This window comes from Petaurus breviceps, unplaced genomic scaffold (genome assembly GCF_028583685.1).
Source record: "Petaurus breviceps papuanus isolate PSGF00001 unplaced genomic scaffold, PetGlider_PUasm1.0 90847, whole genome shotgun sequence".
Lineage (NCBI taxonomy): Eukaryota > Metazoa > Chordata > Mammalia > Diprotodontia > Petauridae > Petaurus > Petaurus breviceps.
In genome coordinates, this window is record NW_027187360.1 from 8,902,205 (window position 1) to 8,921,803 (window position 19,599).

Genomic DNA, 19,599 nt, shown 5'->3' on the forward strand with positions numbered 1-19,599 from the left:
TCCCATTTCATAATAATCCTCTCCTTTTCTTGATGTGGTATAGCCCTTGGTTAGCATTTCTCTTATGCCTGTATCAGGTATGATTTTTGTATTGTAGTTATTTGTATTTCCATCATATACCTACTACCAAATGGTGAATTTCATGATGTCAGGGTCTCTGTCTTATTCATCTTCCTATTTCTCTAAGAATCTATTACAATTCTGTGCTTGATATATGTTATTAATACAAGTTTTTTGAACTTAAAATATGAAGAAAAGAAAGAAAAATATTTTTCCAATAATAGATCAAATAATTCCATTAGAGCCCTTCCTACCTGCCCAAAATAAAGTCTGCATGTGTTTGACCTGGCTACTGTGCAGATGTAGGGTCCTTCAGGGCAGATGTCAGATTACTTTCAGACAAAGGCTTGACAGGAAGCCATCTGAACCTCAATCCTCAGGAGGCAGCATCTTGTAATGAAACTCACATGTGCTTTAGAGTTCAAATCTTGCATCTGACACTTGGCACCTTTAAGACCACTGGCTTACCCTTTCTGAGTATTAGTGTCCTCATTTATACAATAGAAGACTCAGACTAGATGACCTCTGAAGTCTCTTCTAGCTCTACAGGTATGATCTTTTTTTGGTGGCAGCTTTCATTGATGAACTAGGGGGAAGCTACCGAATGCTTTGTTTCTTAAGACTCTTACTGTGCAATATCTCTTGCTGTGTGATGCTGTTTTTCTTACCTTCAAAAATCCCAAAATAATTAGAATGAAGTAGTTTAGAGTCTCCTGTCTACATCTTAGGTTAACGTTATAACCAAGAAACCTCAATAACTATGTCCATTAATCATGTTTAGCAATGATAATAACAATACATTAAGAGTACTTAACATTTATATACTTCTTTAAGGTTTATGAATCACTTAAATTCATTCTATTAAAAATGTATGGGACATTATGCAATAAATCCTTCTAGGTAATAAGCAATGTGGAATCTCCAAAACTTTGGAGCTTTAAAAGTTAGGAGACCTTAGATTTTTCAGGGATGTGGAATACGCACCTCAAGGCCACGCATAGCCCTTTAGGTCCTCCAGTGTGGCCCTTGGACTGAATCCAAACAGAACAAATCCCCTTAATAAAAAATTTGTTTTGTAAAACTTGGACTCATTCAAAAGGCTGCACCTGAGGATCTAGAAGGCCATATACGGCCTTGAGGCTGCAGGTTCCCCAACCCTGTCTTAGAGGCTGCAGGTTCCCCAACCCTGTCTTAGATGGTATAGGTCTTCAGAGACATGGAATTATAGGATTTTAGAAGTAGAAGGGGCTGTAACTCTCTTGTTTGGAGGCAGAGGACTAGATCATATGAACTCCTGAAGTCTCTTCTAGAATTTATAATCCTATGCTTCTATATTAAAAGATCACATAATTTCACAGAATAATTTTAACTATCCTGAACCCTACTAGGAAGGATGAAAGTGATGGTGGTGTTTTGAAAAGTTTCTTATTGCTTAAAATCATAAAATTATAAAAATGTTTCAGGTTAAGGGGATGTTGGAGATCATCTTGTCCATTATCTTCATTTTCTAAAGTACAAAATCTGTAACACATAAAAGGGAAGTGACCTGACTTTCCAAATTTGATAGTGGAAGAAGGACAATTAGAACTCTAGTCTCCTGACTCTCAATCTGGTATTCTCTTCATCACACCACAGAGCAAAACAGAAAGCACAAATTTCCTAAGCAGTATGGAATGTGTCCTGTATCATAGATCGGTCAGCAGTGTACCTAATACAATAAAGTCTGTGGAACTACAACACAACATTTCAGTGATATCTACAAATAAGCATTAGATTGACAATTTTGCAAATAAGCAAAATTGTGTTTAGTTATAAAACTTTTTCCTCCCCTTCTTCCTTTATTTTCCTGATATCTATCCTTCTAAAAATTGGATTGGAATGAATTTTTCACCTTTACAAGTATGCTTTTGGACATTGTTTGGAGTCAATCTGAAATTTGTGTAGTGGAAAAAACAAAGGAGTTCCCTTGGGTGAGAGACTTTTAGAACTGGAAGGATTATAGTGATTATCTAGTCTAATCCTTTTATTTATAAAGTAAGAAACTGAGGCTAAGAGAAATTAAATTGCTTGCCCAAGAACAGACATGTCATGAGTGGTACTTGAACCTAGTTTTGTGATTCACAATCCAGTTTTTTTTTTTTTTAATGTCCTGGCTCTGCCCTTAACCAGTTGTATGAACTTGAGCAAATCAGTTTCCTGATTTGTAAAATGAGGAGATAGTACTAAATCAGGAGTTTTAAATTGGGACCATCAAGAGGTAAACTGATAGATTTAAGGAAGCATATAAACTTTTATGAGGAAAAATTACACATTTTTTAAAACTAATCTCTAACTCAAATTTAGCAATCTCTTTAATAATGAATGTAGGCAAAAGCTTATTCTGGGAAGGAGTCCATACACTTTAAAGGAGTCTATGACACAAACAAGGTTAAGAACCCCCTAGATTAGATGAATATATCTTAATATTCCAAATTCCTGAAATTCTATGATTTGTGTCTGTAAGCGAAACATTTGACAAATAACTTTCACAAAGTTTAATATGCTGGCTACCATGGACAGATCTTCACATTTTCAGGTGGCCAAAAGAAACTCAGGCACCCTCTTATTTACATTCTAGCATTTTAGAATTCAAGATCTAGAAGGGATCCTACAGGTTAAATTTAGCTTAAATTACAGAGCAGACATAGGCCAAAAATGACTAACCCAAGGTCACTTAGCTAGCTTCTGACAGTGCCAGACTCAGTTTTCTGACTCTCATTATAAGAGTCTTTTAATTACACAGTTCTGTTTCCTTTCAGCAAGGAACTTGAACAGAATCTAGGAGACTTTCATGTTTCCTGGAAAGAAAACATGAGGATGAAGGCAGTAGATATCCTCTTTAGCAAAAAGACTTTTCCCTCCAAAAAATATTGACTTTCATTTTGTTCTGTTTCATATCTATCTCCACCTCCAACACAGACAAGCAAAGAATCTCTAAACTCTTCTTAAAGTGGCACATACAAGGGAAAGGTCAATGAGAGTCAGAGTTCTCAGAAAAAATGAGAAAAACTCAATTGGATCAAAGTATTCCCTTTCAGACAGAATGAAGCCATACATTGAGTCGCTATTATCAGATCTTATCCCCATTGCTACTATTGTTAGACTACAATATGAAACTGCCTCAAATTGTTTATAAAGCATACAGGAAAGAAAAGGAAGAACATATCAGCTAAAAGGTCTGCAAGCTTTAAAGTATTCCAAAGAATCTTTCTCTGGAAGGTATTTTTAAAGAGATGATCCAAGAAACAGTTATAAAGCCAAGGGAGAGTCAGCTGATATACACAGAACCTCTATTCAGGAAAATATACACAATACACACCATCATGTATGTGTATCTCTCTGTGTATATGTATTAATATAATATATATATGACATACATATATGTTAGACATATAATTTATGATTCATTATTTCATTTGTGTAGGAAATTCCTGGTATGGATATGTTTCACCAATGCAGATGTTTTAAAGGGCTTTTTGGAGGCACTTATCCTTGCTCAAAGAGTTATAACCTGTCAGTGGCAGTACTATCATACATATGAAAGGGACTGTGGGGACTGAGTTCAAACTTCCCACTTGACAGATGAGAAAACTGAGGCTTTGAGAAATAAAATGACAAGGTTAAACAGTGTCTGAGGTGGGATTTTATTTCAGGTCTTCCTGACTACAACTTCAGCTCTTGATCCACTAAAACACACTCTAAAGGTTTTAACCTAGGACTTATTGACTCAAAGTCAAAGTTTTTCGATCTCTTTTGTCACACTGACTTTTATACATATAGATGGCTATAGATAAGTGAGTTAATATAACGAGAGCAAGGTAGTAGTGTGGGGGGAAGGACAGTGTAATGGATAGTACCCTGGATTTAGAGTCATGGGACCTTGAATCAAATCCTGGGTCAGCCAATGATGATTTGTCTGATGTCAGTTGAGTCATTTTTCTGTCCTGGTATCAGCTTCCTTAGGCAATTAGGTAGTGCAGGGGATAAAGTGCTGGGAGTCAGGAAGACCTGAGTTCAAATCTAGCCTTAGACTCTTACACAGCTAGTGTGATCTTGGGCAAGTCCCTTCACCCTGTTTGCCTTAGTTTTCCCATATGTAAAATGAGTTGGAGAAGGAAATGACAAACCTTTCCAGTATCTTTGCCAAAAAAAACCCAAATAGGTCATGAAGAGTTGGGTGTCACTAAACAACAACAAAAACCACTTTCCTCATCAGAGAGAGACAAGGTGTGGATGATTATGTCCATTAAGCTGATGAATGGAAGGAGAAGGGAATAAACATTTATTAAGTGCATATTATGTGCCAGGCACTGTGCTATATTCTGTACAGTTATTGGAAACTGAGAGATTGTGATGTGTTCCAGGTAATGCAGGGAATAAAATGATGAAGCCAGGACATGAAGTTCATATCTTCTGACTCTTAGGGTTTAGAGCAGAAAGGGACCTTAGAGATCCCATGGTTCAAGGTTCTCATTTTGTAGAATATGATTGTGATATGACCAAAGTCACACATAGTAAAATGGCAAAGCTGAAATTCAACCATAGCTCCTACAATGTCAAATTCAAGATTTTTTTCCCCATCACTATGAGTCAAATTACAGCTATAATGGAGCCAAAGGATTCAGGACCTTAGAGATCATCTAATCCCTGATTCCCTAACCCTTTTCTGTCTCCATACCCGGGGGCTTTCAGTAAACCTCCTGTTGCCCCTGTATTCTACAGTTCACCATGCACACACACACACACACACACACACACACACAATATGTGAGATAAAATAAAGAGATTAATTACATTCCTGTTTAAGCACTCTCAAGAGCACTAGACTGTAAAAATCACTTTAAGTAGAATTTTGTAACTTCATTGATTGAAAATCAAACCAAATCACAATGTTTACTGTAATCCAAGCTTCTGACACTCCCTAAGGGTACACATACCCCAGGTTGGGAACCCCTGTTCTAGTCTAACCTCCCCCTTTTACGGAAGTATGAAATCAGACCTCCTGAGGTAAAATGGCTTGCCCAGGGTCTTCCAGCAAATCCGAAGAGCTGGCTGTCCTAGCTAGTATTTAAAATTTTGAATGTCATTTCAGTTCTCTTTCTGCTACACTGTTTTCTCTCTCCTTATATTTAGTTGCGTGTATTTATAGAGGAGAGGCAGGTTTACATAGCGACTTGGAAGTTGGTTAAGAGTCTAGAAGATCTAAGTTTAAGTCGTGTCTCTGGCAGTACTGACTGTGATTCTGGGCAAGTCACTTACCCTCTCAGTGACCCAGCCTATTAAGACTAGAAAATGAAGAAGAGTCACTGATTTGCATTAGTAGAAAGTGTTTCCATAACGTAATCTTGGGCTGTGCTGTGGTGTGTATACATAGAGGAATCTTGCCATAGCGAATGCAGATCTGGCCATGGAGTCACAAAGACCTCGATTCCAGTTCCATCTCTGACACACACTAGTGATGTGATCCTCTGCAATTCACTGTATCTCTGTCTTACAACTGTAAATCGCAGAGCTGGTGCTGATCTCCCATGGTATAGGGAGTTTTCTCCCTGGAAGTTTCCTATACTAACTAACGACATCACACCACATTTCCTTGAATCCTAAAATAAATCACTGGAGCGGGAAGAGAATGAGATTAGGAGTAGCAATGAGGCAGGGGAGTGGGGAGAGACTGGGGCAGATTCCCAGTCTTTTGGGGCGAATTACAGGGAGGAGGGGGAGGGAGCAGACGGGAAAGATGGCAAGAGAGCAAAGAGGAGTGCTTGCTCTGGTGAATGTGTGCCTGCGTGAGTGTGCGCGTGTGTGCATACGCGCGCGTGTGTGCGAGTGGGTGCCTAGCACAGAGGGAAGCACCGCCTCTTTCTCGCCTCGTCTCCCCTCCTCCCCGCTCTCCTTCTCTTCTCCCCACCCCGGAGAAGAGCCGGGCATTAGAGCCCCCTCCAGTCACTGCTCAGACAGCCGTGGCTGCGTCAGCTGATTCCTTGCGCTCCAGCCTCTTCTCGCTCTGCTCCCTCAAAGTGGATTCAAGTCCGCCGCCGCCGCCGCCGCCGCCGCCGCCGCCACTGTCTCGGAGTTTCTGGGTCAGGAGGATTATGAAAGTGATGTGGGGCTGCTGACAGAGCGCGGCCAGCCAGCTAGTCAGCCGCAGCCCACGAGCTTCCACCCAACCTTGAACTTTTTTCTTAAAAAATTTTTTTCTTTAATTTTCTCCCCCTTCCACCCAGGGCAGCCACCACCCCCAGAAGGACTTTCGGGTCAGGGTGTGTGTGGGGCAAGGGAGCCACCGTGTAGGATGGCTTCCAATTTTAATGACATAGTAAAACAAGGGTATGTAAAGATTAGGAGCAGACGCTTAGGTGTAAGTATTGGAGATTTCTTTCCCTTTGCCGTTTTATTTTATGTTGTATTGCAGCCTCTCTGGGGGTATTGAATATAGCCTTAAAGAAATGCAAGGCGGGGGTGGGGTAGGAAATTATTTGAGGATTTTGTGCCTATTTTCTTTGACTCATTTTTTTTTTTTTCTGGAAATATGTCTGGGTTTCTTCTGTGCTTACTATGGGTATGTCTATATATGCCTATGCTACGTCTCCCTCTTTCTTCTTTGCCTCTATCTCTCCTTGCTTTTTTTCTCTGCTTCTTTCTCTGACCTCTCTGCCCCTTCTCTCTTTCTCTCTGCAGATTGATGTTTGATGATAGGAGCCTGTCTCCCAAAGGAGCCACAGATCTCTTAGGACTCTGTATAGACGAGCGATACGAGCCCCTCAACCCCTATGGGGAAGAATTGAGGTCCCTTTTTATCGCTGTGAGACTGTGATTCATTAATTCTCTCTGAATGAAATCCCTTAGGTCAGAATTTGTGAGCTGCCCCTTACCTAAAGCACTCCCTTAACCTTATTCCCCAACCCTTCCTCCCACTTGCAGCCAACAACTTTACTTTGCAAATTGGAGAAGGGCTGGTGAGTGATGAGTGGGGATGGTTGGGAAGGCACAAACTAGGAGGTAAAGGGCTTTGCTGGCAAAAGCCCCCACTTGGTGACGCCTCTTTGAGCATGTCCAGCATGTCCACGTGTTGGAAGAAAGAGAACAGGAGGGGACAGAATGGGGTCAATTTAGGCAATGAAAAGGTTAAAGTAACAGCGTTGAATTATGTCTTGGCCTTTAGTTGAGTGCTGCGTGTCTGTAGTTGGAATGATTCCTGGAAGCCCAGTGGAGGAAGATCATTGACCCTAAGAATGAAATAGGTTGAGAATGGGGAGCCCTAGCCTAGCTAATTACCCCATTGCACCTATCCCAGCATCTGAAGTTTCTGTTTGCTATTAAACAAGGTCAGGTGATGGAGTTAAATGAGTTAATTCATTTTTCATGCTCATTCAAGGTTTGGGTTATTGTGTAATAATTGTCAGGCAGAGAAGAATTCTGACATAGACTATGAGCTCCTTGAGAGCAAGGACTGTTTTCCCCCTTTCCTTGTATCCCCAGTGCTTAGCACATAGAAGGCACTTAAATGATTGTTGACCATTGACTGGCATAATGGAGCAACTTGTTTCCCCACTGTTTTTCTAGAACATTTTAGGAAAGATATGGAGTGGAGTGGAGTGGGGATTGAGGGGCTGATCCCAAAAGTAGTGTGCCACCCAGAGAAATCATGTGAGAAAAGAAATTAGACTGCCTTTCAGTGAATAATTTATGTGTGTAGTTTGGAGGTGTTCTAAGAGAGGGAAGATTGTGATAGTTTACAAATATGAGTACCAATGCCCTCAATTCTGTAGAACCTTTCTCTAAATTGTTCTTTTTTTTTTTTTGTCCTGTGATCTTTACTACTTTTACTGATGACTGTCTTGTTTCAAGTTTCTTGGCAAAGTGGTAAATATTGGATGCATGAATGGAGAGGAGGGCTAAAGTCCTGGTGGGATGGGATAGGAAAGGCAAATCCTGATAAATTCAGTGGCATGGCATTATTACTATTCTAGCCTGGTAAAGCAGTCCCATACCTTTTTTCCTATGATTACGTGCCCTTGCAATTAATCAGAGTAAATGTAAAGAGACTGAAATTAGACCTCTTTTAGTTTTTTTTAATCTTGTCTATCAATTAGTACTAAAAACTATTACTAACCATTTCTTCTGTAGCACACCAGATGATTAGAGCAAGGGGAAAAAAATATAATTATTACATTGCTCCTTCCTTCACTGAAATGTCTGGATTTTCCAAAGAAATTATCACTCAATGTTTAGGGACCATTCCAATAGTAAGAGACATGCATTATTAATGCATAAAACCTGAATTATTCATAAGAATAAGTTTTTGCTCAATTGTGACACGTAATGATTTATTGGAATGACTGGTTATCATAACTTTCCAGTAATAGTATGGAGAATATTTCTCTATATTATGACAATTGAAATTTTATAGATCTGTGTCATTACTAGGTATCTTGGGAAAGATTTGAAATAAAAGTAAAAAAAATTCATGTGACTCCTGGTACTTTGCATTAATTCCACGTATGGTGATACCTTGAAAGTTGGCAAAGTACTTTGTCATTCTGGTATTACTTCTTTTGACTATGTCTTAAGTTTTATGGCTTTCAGAATACTTTTTGAATGCTGTTGATTATTGAAGGAAAAAGGATGGTAGAATAAATCCTAATATTTGCATTCTACCTGGAATTTATTTTAAAAATTCTAGCAATACTACTGAAAGATTCAAGCAATCTAATTAAAAGGGATATCAGAGAATGTAGGAGGCATGGAGCTTGGAACCAAGGACATAAGATGTTTGTAGCTGAAAGAAACCTTACAACTAAAAATTCAGAAAAGCAATTTGGCCAAGGTCATAATCTAGCTAGTGGCAGAGTCAAGGACTATGTCTTCTGTGTCCTTGGTCAATGCTTTTGTGTCTACACCAAACTATATAGTAGGTTGATCATAGCCCAAACTGAGTTCCTATTGGATCAGGAAGAACAGGAACAGATAAGTAACTTTGAAGAATATTCAGGAGAACAGGACAATATACAGATGACCTAAGGATTTATATACATTTTTGATCCATTGTTCACTGACAAACATCAGATATAATACCAGGTATTACTAGGTCATATCTAACTTAAGCAATAGAGAGTGATTTTCTGTTACTGATAAGAAGTTTCTATATACCAGACATGGCTCCTTAACTCAAGAGAAAAACCCATACTATTTATGAACCCACCTTTTTAAAAGTGGATCTCTCTAGCCCTAGGCAATAAGGAAAAATTGTCACCATATCTATAATTCTGCATGTTTTGCTTTATACCTCCTCCTCCACCTAATCGCTGTGTTTTCTTTAATTTTTCTACCAATAACTATGTTAATGGAAAGAAGATGGGATTTTGAGTCAGAACCTGGTTTTGAACTCAGTAATTTGCTAGGTGATTCTACATAAATTAATTCTCTCTGATCCTCAGTTTTCTCATCCATAAATTAGAATTCATAATAAAATAGACTCTCAGTGTTAGAAGACTTGGGATTTCATAACAATCTGGAAGTGTTTGTTTTTTTTTAATCTCAAGGTCACCAGTACACACTGATCACTCTCTCTTTTCTGTTGGTTTTTTTTTCCTCTCTAACTCCATTTCTGATCATACGTGTCTTCAATAATGTAATGTATATGAAATCATTCTGTTTCTTGATGTTTGAGGTCAGTTAGGTCAACTAATTCTTGTACCACCTACCTCACTAGACTATTTGTGAGGATCAGATAAGATTATATCTGTAATTAATGTCAGGTATAATTAAAAGCAGCTAGGTTCTCAAAAGCTCAGCAAGGTGGCACAGTGGATAGAGTACTGAGTAACTTCCTGAGTTCCAATTTGACCTCAGACACTTACTAGTTGTATGGCCCTGGGCAAGTCACTTTACTTCAGCTTGTCTGCCTCAGTTCCTCATCTTTTAAATGAGTTGGGGAAAGAAATAGCAAACCTCTCCAGTATCTTTGCCTAGAAAACCCCAAATGGGGGTAGAGTCAGACGTGACTGAAAAATGAACAACAGTAAAAGGTTCTCTATACTTGTATCTCCAACACCTATTCTGGTACCTAGATGCTTTTATTTTTTTGGCCTTTTTGGAGAGCAATTGGGGTTAATAACTTGCCCAAGGTCACATGGCTAGTATTTTTGTGTGGGTGTTAAGTATCTGAGTCCGCAACCCAACTCAGGTCCTCCTGACTCCAGGGCAGTGCTTTACTCACTTCACCACCTAGCCGCCCCGCCTAGATGTTTAATAAATCCTTGTGAATTGATTGTACTAGAGTGAGTGCTGGACATGGATTGAGAAATATCAGAGGTTGAATCCTATCTTAAACACTATATGACCCTGGTTGAGTCACATAGCTTTCTCAGATTCAGTTTCATCATTTGGAAAATGATGATAATTTGGATGATAATTTGTCATATAGCGTTGTTGTGAAGATCAAATCACATGACATCATTTGCAAACCTTAAAGAACTATATAGATGGTAGCTATGATCAAATTTTATATAATGTGATAAAAATTTCATCTGTGATTATTATTCTCAACTTAACTTTTTTATTTCATGGACCTTGGTGGCAATCTGGTAAAGCCTATGGACTCCTTCACTATATAATTTTTGTTGCCTTCATTCATAATTGAAGAAATGCCATATTTCTGTTAGACAGTAGTCAAGATTAAAAAAGAAAAAGCTTTTTTTCCCAATCAAATTTATAGATCCCACAAAATCTACTCATGGACATCCAGGATTTTATGTTAAGAACCCATTCCTATTTTAGCAGATCTTAGCCATTTGTTTTTTGATTTATTACAGTAGAGTAGCATATATGTAATATATAGGTAATGGAATTCAAAGATCCCATTACATTGGCTTGGTTTTTGTGTTGTGTTAAAACCCAGAGCTTGTGAATCCCACTTTTGGGATGGACTTGTTGATGTGAGGAGAGGGCGTTGAACTGGGAGGAGCTGGTTCCATGGATAGAGAGGCCCAAGCAGAGAGAGGCCAGAGGAACTTTTGGGAGCAGTCTCATGGAGGGAGAGAAAGAGAGAGAGAGAGAGAGAGAGAGAGAGTTGCTGGGGCCAGAGTTGCTGAGAGAGAGAGAAAGCTGCCAGCCAAAGCTACCTGGACTGCTGAGGGCCAGTTGGAGCTGCCCAGGACTTTTGAAAACCTTCACCTGGAGCTGCTGCGAACTGAGGAGGCATGACTGTGGTACCAGTATTTGGTCTGTCTGTTTTGATGTTACTTTGCCAGATTCACCTGCTAGTAAAGGACAGTGCTGTTGTTGCAGAGGTTCTGAAACCTTGCTGTTGGTTCAGAAGCCCTGAAGGAGGATTTTCTTGTTGTATGTTTACAGAAATCCTGGAGGAGGGTCTTGCTGATGTTTTGGGTATTGAATGCTGTGATGATATTGTAACTGCCCCTTTGAGAATGTGCTTGGTGGTAACTGATGATAATTGTAATTCAGTTGTGATCCAGGGTTGCAGTAGTTTGATTTTTGTGCTTTGTGACTGACCAAATGAATGTACATTGTTTATGATTGGAAACTAATCTCCAGATGAATAGAGAGAAGACTTTGTGATTGACTAAATGAATATACTTTCCAGGGGTGGAGTACTTGGACCTTAGTACTTTGTGATTGAATTGAGGACTTACTAAATTATTGAGTTACACATGGCGAATGCTGTATTTTGATATTCTGTGAATGTCTTACCTTAATCTGTCACTGAATAAATGGAGTTTGCTATGCTCTTAATCCAAACCTGGAAGTTGATTTTGCTTGGCATTACAGTATACCATATATTTGAAGATGATGAAGTTGATTTTAGGTAGGGAGCAAGTACCTTTAAGCAGCAGGCAGATGTATTGTCATCTGGCAGTCTCTCAAAGCTAATCATAGTCTAATAGAATTTTAATGTTAGTTTGTCAGTGTATATGATTTCATCAGTGTGAGTATGCCCTCCACTAGTGCAGATCACAGCTCTTCAACATTTCTTCATGCTGAACAATTTTTTCTCCATTTCATTAAATTCCATTCCTCCCATAAATAAGTTCTCCACAGAAGAGCTACCCCAAACACCAGAGTCCTTCTTTTGGGTCCTTTAATATTTTATGGATACCAATGCTAATGGATATCTTGGAATGGAAAATTGGGATACTGATTTACTGTATAACTTTGGCTGTCATTGGCTCCCCTGTGTTTTGGTCTCTCATTTTTAAAATTGGGGATTGTAACATTACTGGTATCCTTCCCTTCCCTTCCCTGCCCTTCCTTGCCCTCCCCTTGTCCTTGTCCTTCCCCTTCCTTTCTTCTTCCTTCTCTTCCCCTCACCTCTCCTCCTTCTCTTCTTCCTTTCTTTCTCAATTGTTGTTTCTCTAAAGATATGTATACAATTTTGAGATACATTTTGTTAGTATATGGAATTCTTCAAAAAGCCAAATGTAGAGTTTCAAGCTAGATTAAGGTTGGATTCAGGCTACATTAATAACTCCAGAAATGGAATTATTGGGACACTCTAAAGCTTACTCCCTGATTCCATTTCATTATGTTAGGTATTTAAATCAGTCGACAAGCATTTATTGAGCACTTAGTATGTGCTGGACACTGTGCAAAGAAAAGTGCCACCCCTCCTCTCCCAGAGTGCCTACTCTCAAGGTGCTCACAGTCTAATGAGGAGATAACATGTGAACAACTTTGTACAAACAAGATAGAAGGGATAAATAGGAGCTAGTCATTAGAGGGAAGGCACTAGCATTGAAAGATCATCTGAAAATTGCTTGTTTTTCAAACCTGTTTAAAGGTTTGCTTTCATCTGTTGTGTACTGCTTCCATTGACACATACTCTATTTCTCCCAGATCTTAGTAGATGGTCTTTATGTTTTGGATGAAAACTGTTATCACCATCTGGCCATGCTTTTGGGGAGGGGCCTCTCCATATTTAACTGGGCTATTATTCAGAGGTCAGTATAATTTTGTACCCATTTTTGAAGCCTTTCTAGCTTGTTAGTACGTGCCAAAGGTTTTGCTTCCCTGGCATAGCCTTTGAGAACCCAGGGTTACCTCCATATTGGAATGAGCATCAGATGAGTTGTTTAATAGGGACTGGCTATTTGGATTTTTATAAATGATTGTATATAAATCTCGATCTTTCTTTATCTATCTTCCCCACCTAATGTATTTTACCTGAATTAGGTGGCTTTGTAAAGATACTATATAAATGGTTATGAAGACTCTAATTTGGTTTCTGACAATACATTCCTTTGCCCTGTGAGTAAGAATAAGCCAAGGCAGTGCAGCAGAAAGGATTCTTGAATTGGAATCCCTGGATTCCAGATTGGCTCTTCCACTTCACCAGGTTTTTGTTGTTGTTAGTAATCCAAGCCTCAGTCTCCACATGAGTAAAATGGGGATAATTATACCCTCTCCCTTTCCTATCTCTCAATTTTGCTGTAAGGTTCATATGAGATAATCAATCTGAAACCAACATTACTTTAGTAGATTTGTGATTTCATCAGACATGTTGATTATAAGACCTCCTTCCTGGGAAGATTATTTTCCCAGCTGACCAATAGTTTCCCATGAAGGATTCTCTGGAACCCTTTTTATTTTCCTATCTGAGGGTTACTAATATAGACTTATCAGGCTTTCTGGTCTGTTGTTTCTCATTCTCATTTCATGACTGGCCCACATTCATTTCATATCATACTTGTCTTCAATAGTATCATATTTTAAAAGAATTCTAGTCCATTTAATCCAACAAACATTTATTAAGCATTAATAATGCTTACTATGAACAGAAAACTGTGCTAGGAACCAGGAATACAAAAATAAAATGAAGTCACTTCTACCTTCAAAAAGTTTTCCTTCTCTATAAATGTAAAGTATTCATATTCTGATAATTTTTTTAAGACTACCTGGAGGTTCATTGGAAGAGAAAACTTTCAGAGATTTTCCTCCCTGGTGGCTATGTGTCACAGTAGTTAGAGTAGGGGACTGGACTCAGGAAAATCTGAGTTCAAATTTGGCTTCAGACACTTAGTAGCTGTGTGATCCTAGGCAAATCACTTCACCTCTGTTTGCCTCAGTTTTCTTTTCTGTAAAATGGGGTTAGTAATAGCACCTGTTCTTGGGCATCCTTAGCCCAGTGCCTGGCACATAGTAAATACTATATAAATGCTTGCTATTATTATTAGAGAAGAAATACCCTTAGCTAATGCAGGTGAACAGCTGTTCCTATAATTTGTGGTTTCAAAAACAATATTCAGCAGGAAACTCAAATTAGGCAACTTAATATAGTAGAAAGAGCAGCATACTATGACTCAAGCAGCCTGGGTTCTAATGATTTTAGGTCAAATAACTAGTACACAAAACTGGACTTGAACTCAGGTTTTCCTGACTCCAAGTCGACCTTCTATTTCTGAAACCATGCTGCATCTCATTGTTATAATTTATATATGTATTAGTACATATGTACATATATATAGCTGATAAGTATTTATAAACATACATGCCTACATATATTTATCTTCATAGTTTATAAGGTACTTTCATCACAGCCTTTCAAGATAAGAAATACAGTCATGATTATCTTCACGTTATGTTATGAGAAAATTGAGGCTCCAGAGGACCAAATGACATATCTGTTATCACACAACTTATAAATGTCAATGCTGTGACTTGAACCAAATTCAGTTTTTTCCAGAGCGAAGTCCAGTGTTCCCTCTATCCTTCTTTTGCTCTTCTTTCCCTGATGTCTAGAGTTACAGTCAAACCATTTGAGAGTTTGAATTTCTTAAAATCAAGATGAAGGCTTATATAATTTACTTTGGGTCTTTGAAATATTAGTGACAATCATTTTGCAGACTTACTCCTTGGAGGAAGCTTGAAAGATTTCCTTGTAGCCATCTCATGATGAACCTGTCTGGGTTGATGCTCAGATCTTACGGACTGTAATTAGGTCTATACTCAGAGACTTGCCAGATGGGGAGGATTGATCTAAGCTTGTCCTCTATAAGCAATGGCTCACCTCCATGAGGTACTGAAGGAGGACTTGGGTAAAAAAGTAAAAATCTATGAGTAGAATCGTAGTGGAAAGCATAGCAGAAGTGGAGTAGAAGGAAATATGAGTTTGGATCCTGACTCTTCCACTTAGTAGCTACATGAACTTGTTCAGTTGTGTTTGACTCTTCTTCCCCCATTTGGTATTATGTTGGCAAAGATATTAGGGTGGTTTGCCATTTCCTTCTCTAGCTCATTATACAGATAAGGAAGTGAGAAAAACAAGGGTAAGTGACTTGTCCAGGAGCATGTAGTTAGTGTTTGAGGTCAGATTTGAATTCACGGAGATCAATCTTCCTGACTCCAGGCCTGACACTCTGTCCACTGTGCCCCCTAGATGCCCAAGTTGCTTAAGTAACCTTGAGCAAATCACTAATCATCTCTCCAAACTCCAGTTTCCTGTTCTATCAGATGAAGGGGTTGGATTAGATGATGCTTTTTGGTTCCTTTCTGTGCTAATACTTTTTTTTTTTTTAAAGCAATTGGGGTTAAGTAACTTGCTCAAGGTTACACGGTCAGGTGTTTCTGGGTGGGTGCTAAGTGTCTGAGCCCGGGATTCGAACTCCAGGTCATCCCAACACTGGAGCTGGTGCTCTTACTTGCTGTGCTACCTGGCCGCCCCATGTGCTAATCCTTATAATCTTATGAATATAAATGGGATAAAATCCTTAAAACCTTTAAAATGCTCTAAGTTCAAGGTGTGAGGGAAAAAAAACCTGAACTATGCCTAGTTATATTTTTTGTCCCTGAATGTATAATTTTGTTGTCTAATCATTTTTCAGTCATGTCTGACTCTTCATGACTTCATTTGGGATTTTCTTGGCAAAGATACTAGAGTAGTTTGCCATTTCCTTTTCCAGTTCATTTTATGGATGATGAAACAGAGTCAAACAAGGTTAAGTGACTTGCCCAGGGTCACAGAGCTAGTAAGTATCTGGGGCCAGATCAGAATTCAGGAAGATGAGTCTTCCTGACTCCAGGACTGGCACTCTATCCCCTGTACCACCTAGCTCCCCTACTCATGGTATAAACCATGAATTAACTAAAACAAAACTTTCAAACTTAAAACAACCTTATAGTTAAAACCAAACACCAGGCCTGCATATTAATAGAGGTAAGTTTTTCTAAACTCACCTCATAAACCTGGCACTTTAAAGGAAAATTAATGAAGCTAAGATTAAGTGTGATCTATTGCATTTGTGTCTGTTTCCATTTAAACTTTTCTATTTTGAGTTTTATTGCCTTGTGTTTATATGACACCTTTAAGGGGCACATTTCCTTCAGATTTCCGACTCCCAATCCCCTTTATTAATACAATGGGAGGTGTTGGATGGTTGACAGTGCTCTGGATTTGGAGTCAGAGGACCAGGGCTTTCCTATTTCATAACTTTATGACCTCTGACAAGTGACTTCTCTCTAAGTCATTGCAGTTTCCTTAGGTGTAAAATGAGGGTCTTGAACTAAATGACTTCTTAGGTCCCTTTCAGCTATCAATGCAGTGATCTTATTAGTAAGATAAATTAGCCGATTTACAAATGGCTTAGCTCAGGTTAAAATAAAATTTTATCGAGCTCTGAAAAAGTTGTCAGTTAATAAAACAACTTTATTAACTCACTGACAGTTTTAAATTCAGAGAGTCCCCATAGTCTTAGTGTGGTTTTAAATGATCAAAGATTAAAACTGCCCCAAGACTTTTGGGACACCTTCTCTAAGTACCATTGTTTTTTAAGTCACTTTTCAGTAACTCATATAATGTACTGTCTTAAAGGGTAAAGTAAATTAAAAACAAACACCTGAAGTTAGTTATTCTTGTTACACCAGCTCCCATGAAGTAATTTGTAAATTATCTGGCTCTTTGCAAATGAGCTGGTTTTATGTATGGGCTATAACATACTGTTGATATAACATGCTGAATCTGTATAATTGCTTTAAGGTGAACACACCCCAGCACACTTGTTATTTAACTCAGGTTTCAAGTGTGATATGAAAAGTTAATATTTTTTCCCTTGTGGTCTTGACTAAAAAGAAAAAAAAAAGGCTTTAATTTACTTGAATCTATCATTTGCTGGATGTTTTAAAGTGAGTGAATGGTGCATTTGACTCTTTTCAAACTTAAGGAGATGAATTGAAACTTGAAGTGAAAAATGTGCTGCTGAATTGTAAGGTATACAATCATTCATTCTGTTTTCAATGGGTAGGATACTAGAGACTTCCTCAGAGAGCTGCTGGCATGTGGATGCATAATTTGTAATTTCAGCACTAGTTTGAGGCAAATACTTGGACTGATCCTTTCTTGGCTGTATTCTCTGATATAGGAGCCATCATGGTCATTTCCAACTGGATTCTTATGGCTCATGGGATCCTATTTTCTTCTGTTTTAAAGAGAAAGAGTTGCCATTTAAGATTTAGAAACACATTAAAGATGATTAATCTTCTTTAAAATCATCTTGGGAAATATTGTAAGGTATTTTCATGTGGAAGATGAGTTGAGCCATATGCTAGATGAGAATATATTTCTGATGGATTTTAAGCTTAAAAAAAAGAAATTAGGAAAATCAGCCCTGGTTGGAATTATGTATTGAGGTCAAATATAGGTGGTAGGAGAAGTGAATCTGCCTGAATCATTTGTTTTCATTAATTTGGTCAAGTTTATACTTTTTAAAAATTGTATTTAGTAAGAGAAAAAATCTATCAATTATTTAATGGAGAAATTTCTAAACATATGTCATACAGATTTAAATATTCTTAAAATTAAAGAATGTGTTAATTACAATACATACATAAACATGTATATACCAAGTTACCAACAAGACAGTGTATAAATAAAAATATGTTTTTGTATATCATAAGCTGATATGCACAAATATAATGTACACAGATGTTTATATATACTTTATGTGTGTATACATGCATATATGTGTATATATACATACATATATTATATATGTATATGTGTGTATATATACATATTATATATATACATATATTATAATCACACTGTTGCATAGAGGATAAATAACAGGGGTTAGAGACAGGAAGACTTGGGTTCAAGTCTAGCCTCTAGTTTGACAGTGTGAACCTGGATAAGTCACTTTACCTCTCACTGCGTAAGTTACTGAATACCATTGCAAGAGGGCATTTCTTCATGCTATAGTTTTCTCTTCCATGGAAATAAAAGGTACAGTCCCTATCCCTGTTCTCTCTATGAACTGAAGTATTAGAGAATTGATTGGAGGCAATGAGCAAGTAAGTGACGCCCAGTGTCATATGATGCTTTTTTTTAAGCAACTGGGGTTAAGTAACTTGCTCAAGGTTACACAGCGAGTTATTTTGTGTGGGTGCCAAGTATATGAGGCCAGAACCATTCCTGGGTCTCCCAGTGCCGGGGCCAGTGCTCTTACTCACTGCGCCACCTGGCCGCCCCTAGATGATACTTTTAAGAGATGAGATTTGAACCCAGTTTTTTCTGAGGCAATTTGCTAAGAATAAGTTGTACACTATCTGCATCTAGGGAAAGAACTGACAAATAGAAGTATGTATAGTATGATTTTATACACACACCCACACATGCATATTTGTGTCTCATGATAACCATCTCTAGGGTGGGGAAGAGGTGAGGGAAGAAAAAAAAAGAAATTTATGTAATAATTTTATTATACATTTAAAAGGAATAGCAAGTTGTACTTAATAGATTTGCAGTTTCATGTACAATCATCTTTTTATTATGCTATGTTATGGAAATGCTTATTTTATTCCATAAGTTAAAAACAAAATAAATTACAAAAAAGAATTAGTTGTAGACTAAATTTTTGACTTACATTGGTAAAGAGAGTTCTTCCCTGGAAGTTCTCTACATTGATGAAATCATAGGTGTGCATATACATATATCGATAAATACATTTGTAAATCCAAAGAAATGTTCGCTATTTTCTTGAGTGAAAGAAATTTTATACTGTGCACTTTTTCTCCCAATTACTTATTTGTAACATTACAGCATTTATTCAATAGGAAGTCAAAATTGGGCAACTTAGTATGGTGGGCAGGAGCACTGGATTGTGAGTCAGCTGGCCAGAATTCTAGGAATTGAGGGTCACAATTTTGCCATTTCAGTTAATTTTTAAAAAATAATATGGGGGATATCTTCTTCTACTGACATTTCACAGACTGTTGCTCTGGAAAATAAAATGGCTGTGAAAATATTTTGAAAAGTATGAAGAATTATGTGTGTGAGTCTCAGTTTCCTCCCCTGTGAAATAAGAATTTGGACCAGACCTTCAATATCCTTTCCAGTTATGACATCGCGTTTTCTAAGATCTCCTCAGGTATAGATGATTAAAGTCAATAGTAAGCTTATTTATTACATTAAATCTGAAATTGTCGCCTTTGCTAGCCCCATCCAGAGTAGGTAGGAAATATCAGTGAGGCATCCAAAATCGAAATACC

The 19,599-nt window shown here is 38.0% G+C and overlaps 1 protein-coding gene across 1 annotated transcript in view; it reads left to right on the forward strand.

The window, feature by feature from the left end:
- The first annotated feature begins 6,048 nt into the window (after window positions 1–6,048).
- Window positions 6,049–19,599, forward strand: part of DOK5 (docking protein 5) — a 162,911-nt gene continuing 149,360 nt past the window's right edge. The window contains exon 1 of the mRNA XM_069072443.1: window positions 6,049–6,457. Coding sequence (XP_068928544.1) covers window positions 6,392–6,457 — 66 coding nt within the window. The 5' untranslated portion in view covers window positions 6,049–6,391. The remainder of the gene's footprint in view (window positions 6,458–19,599) is intronic.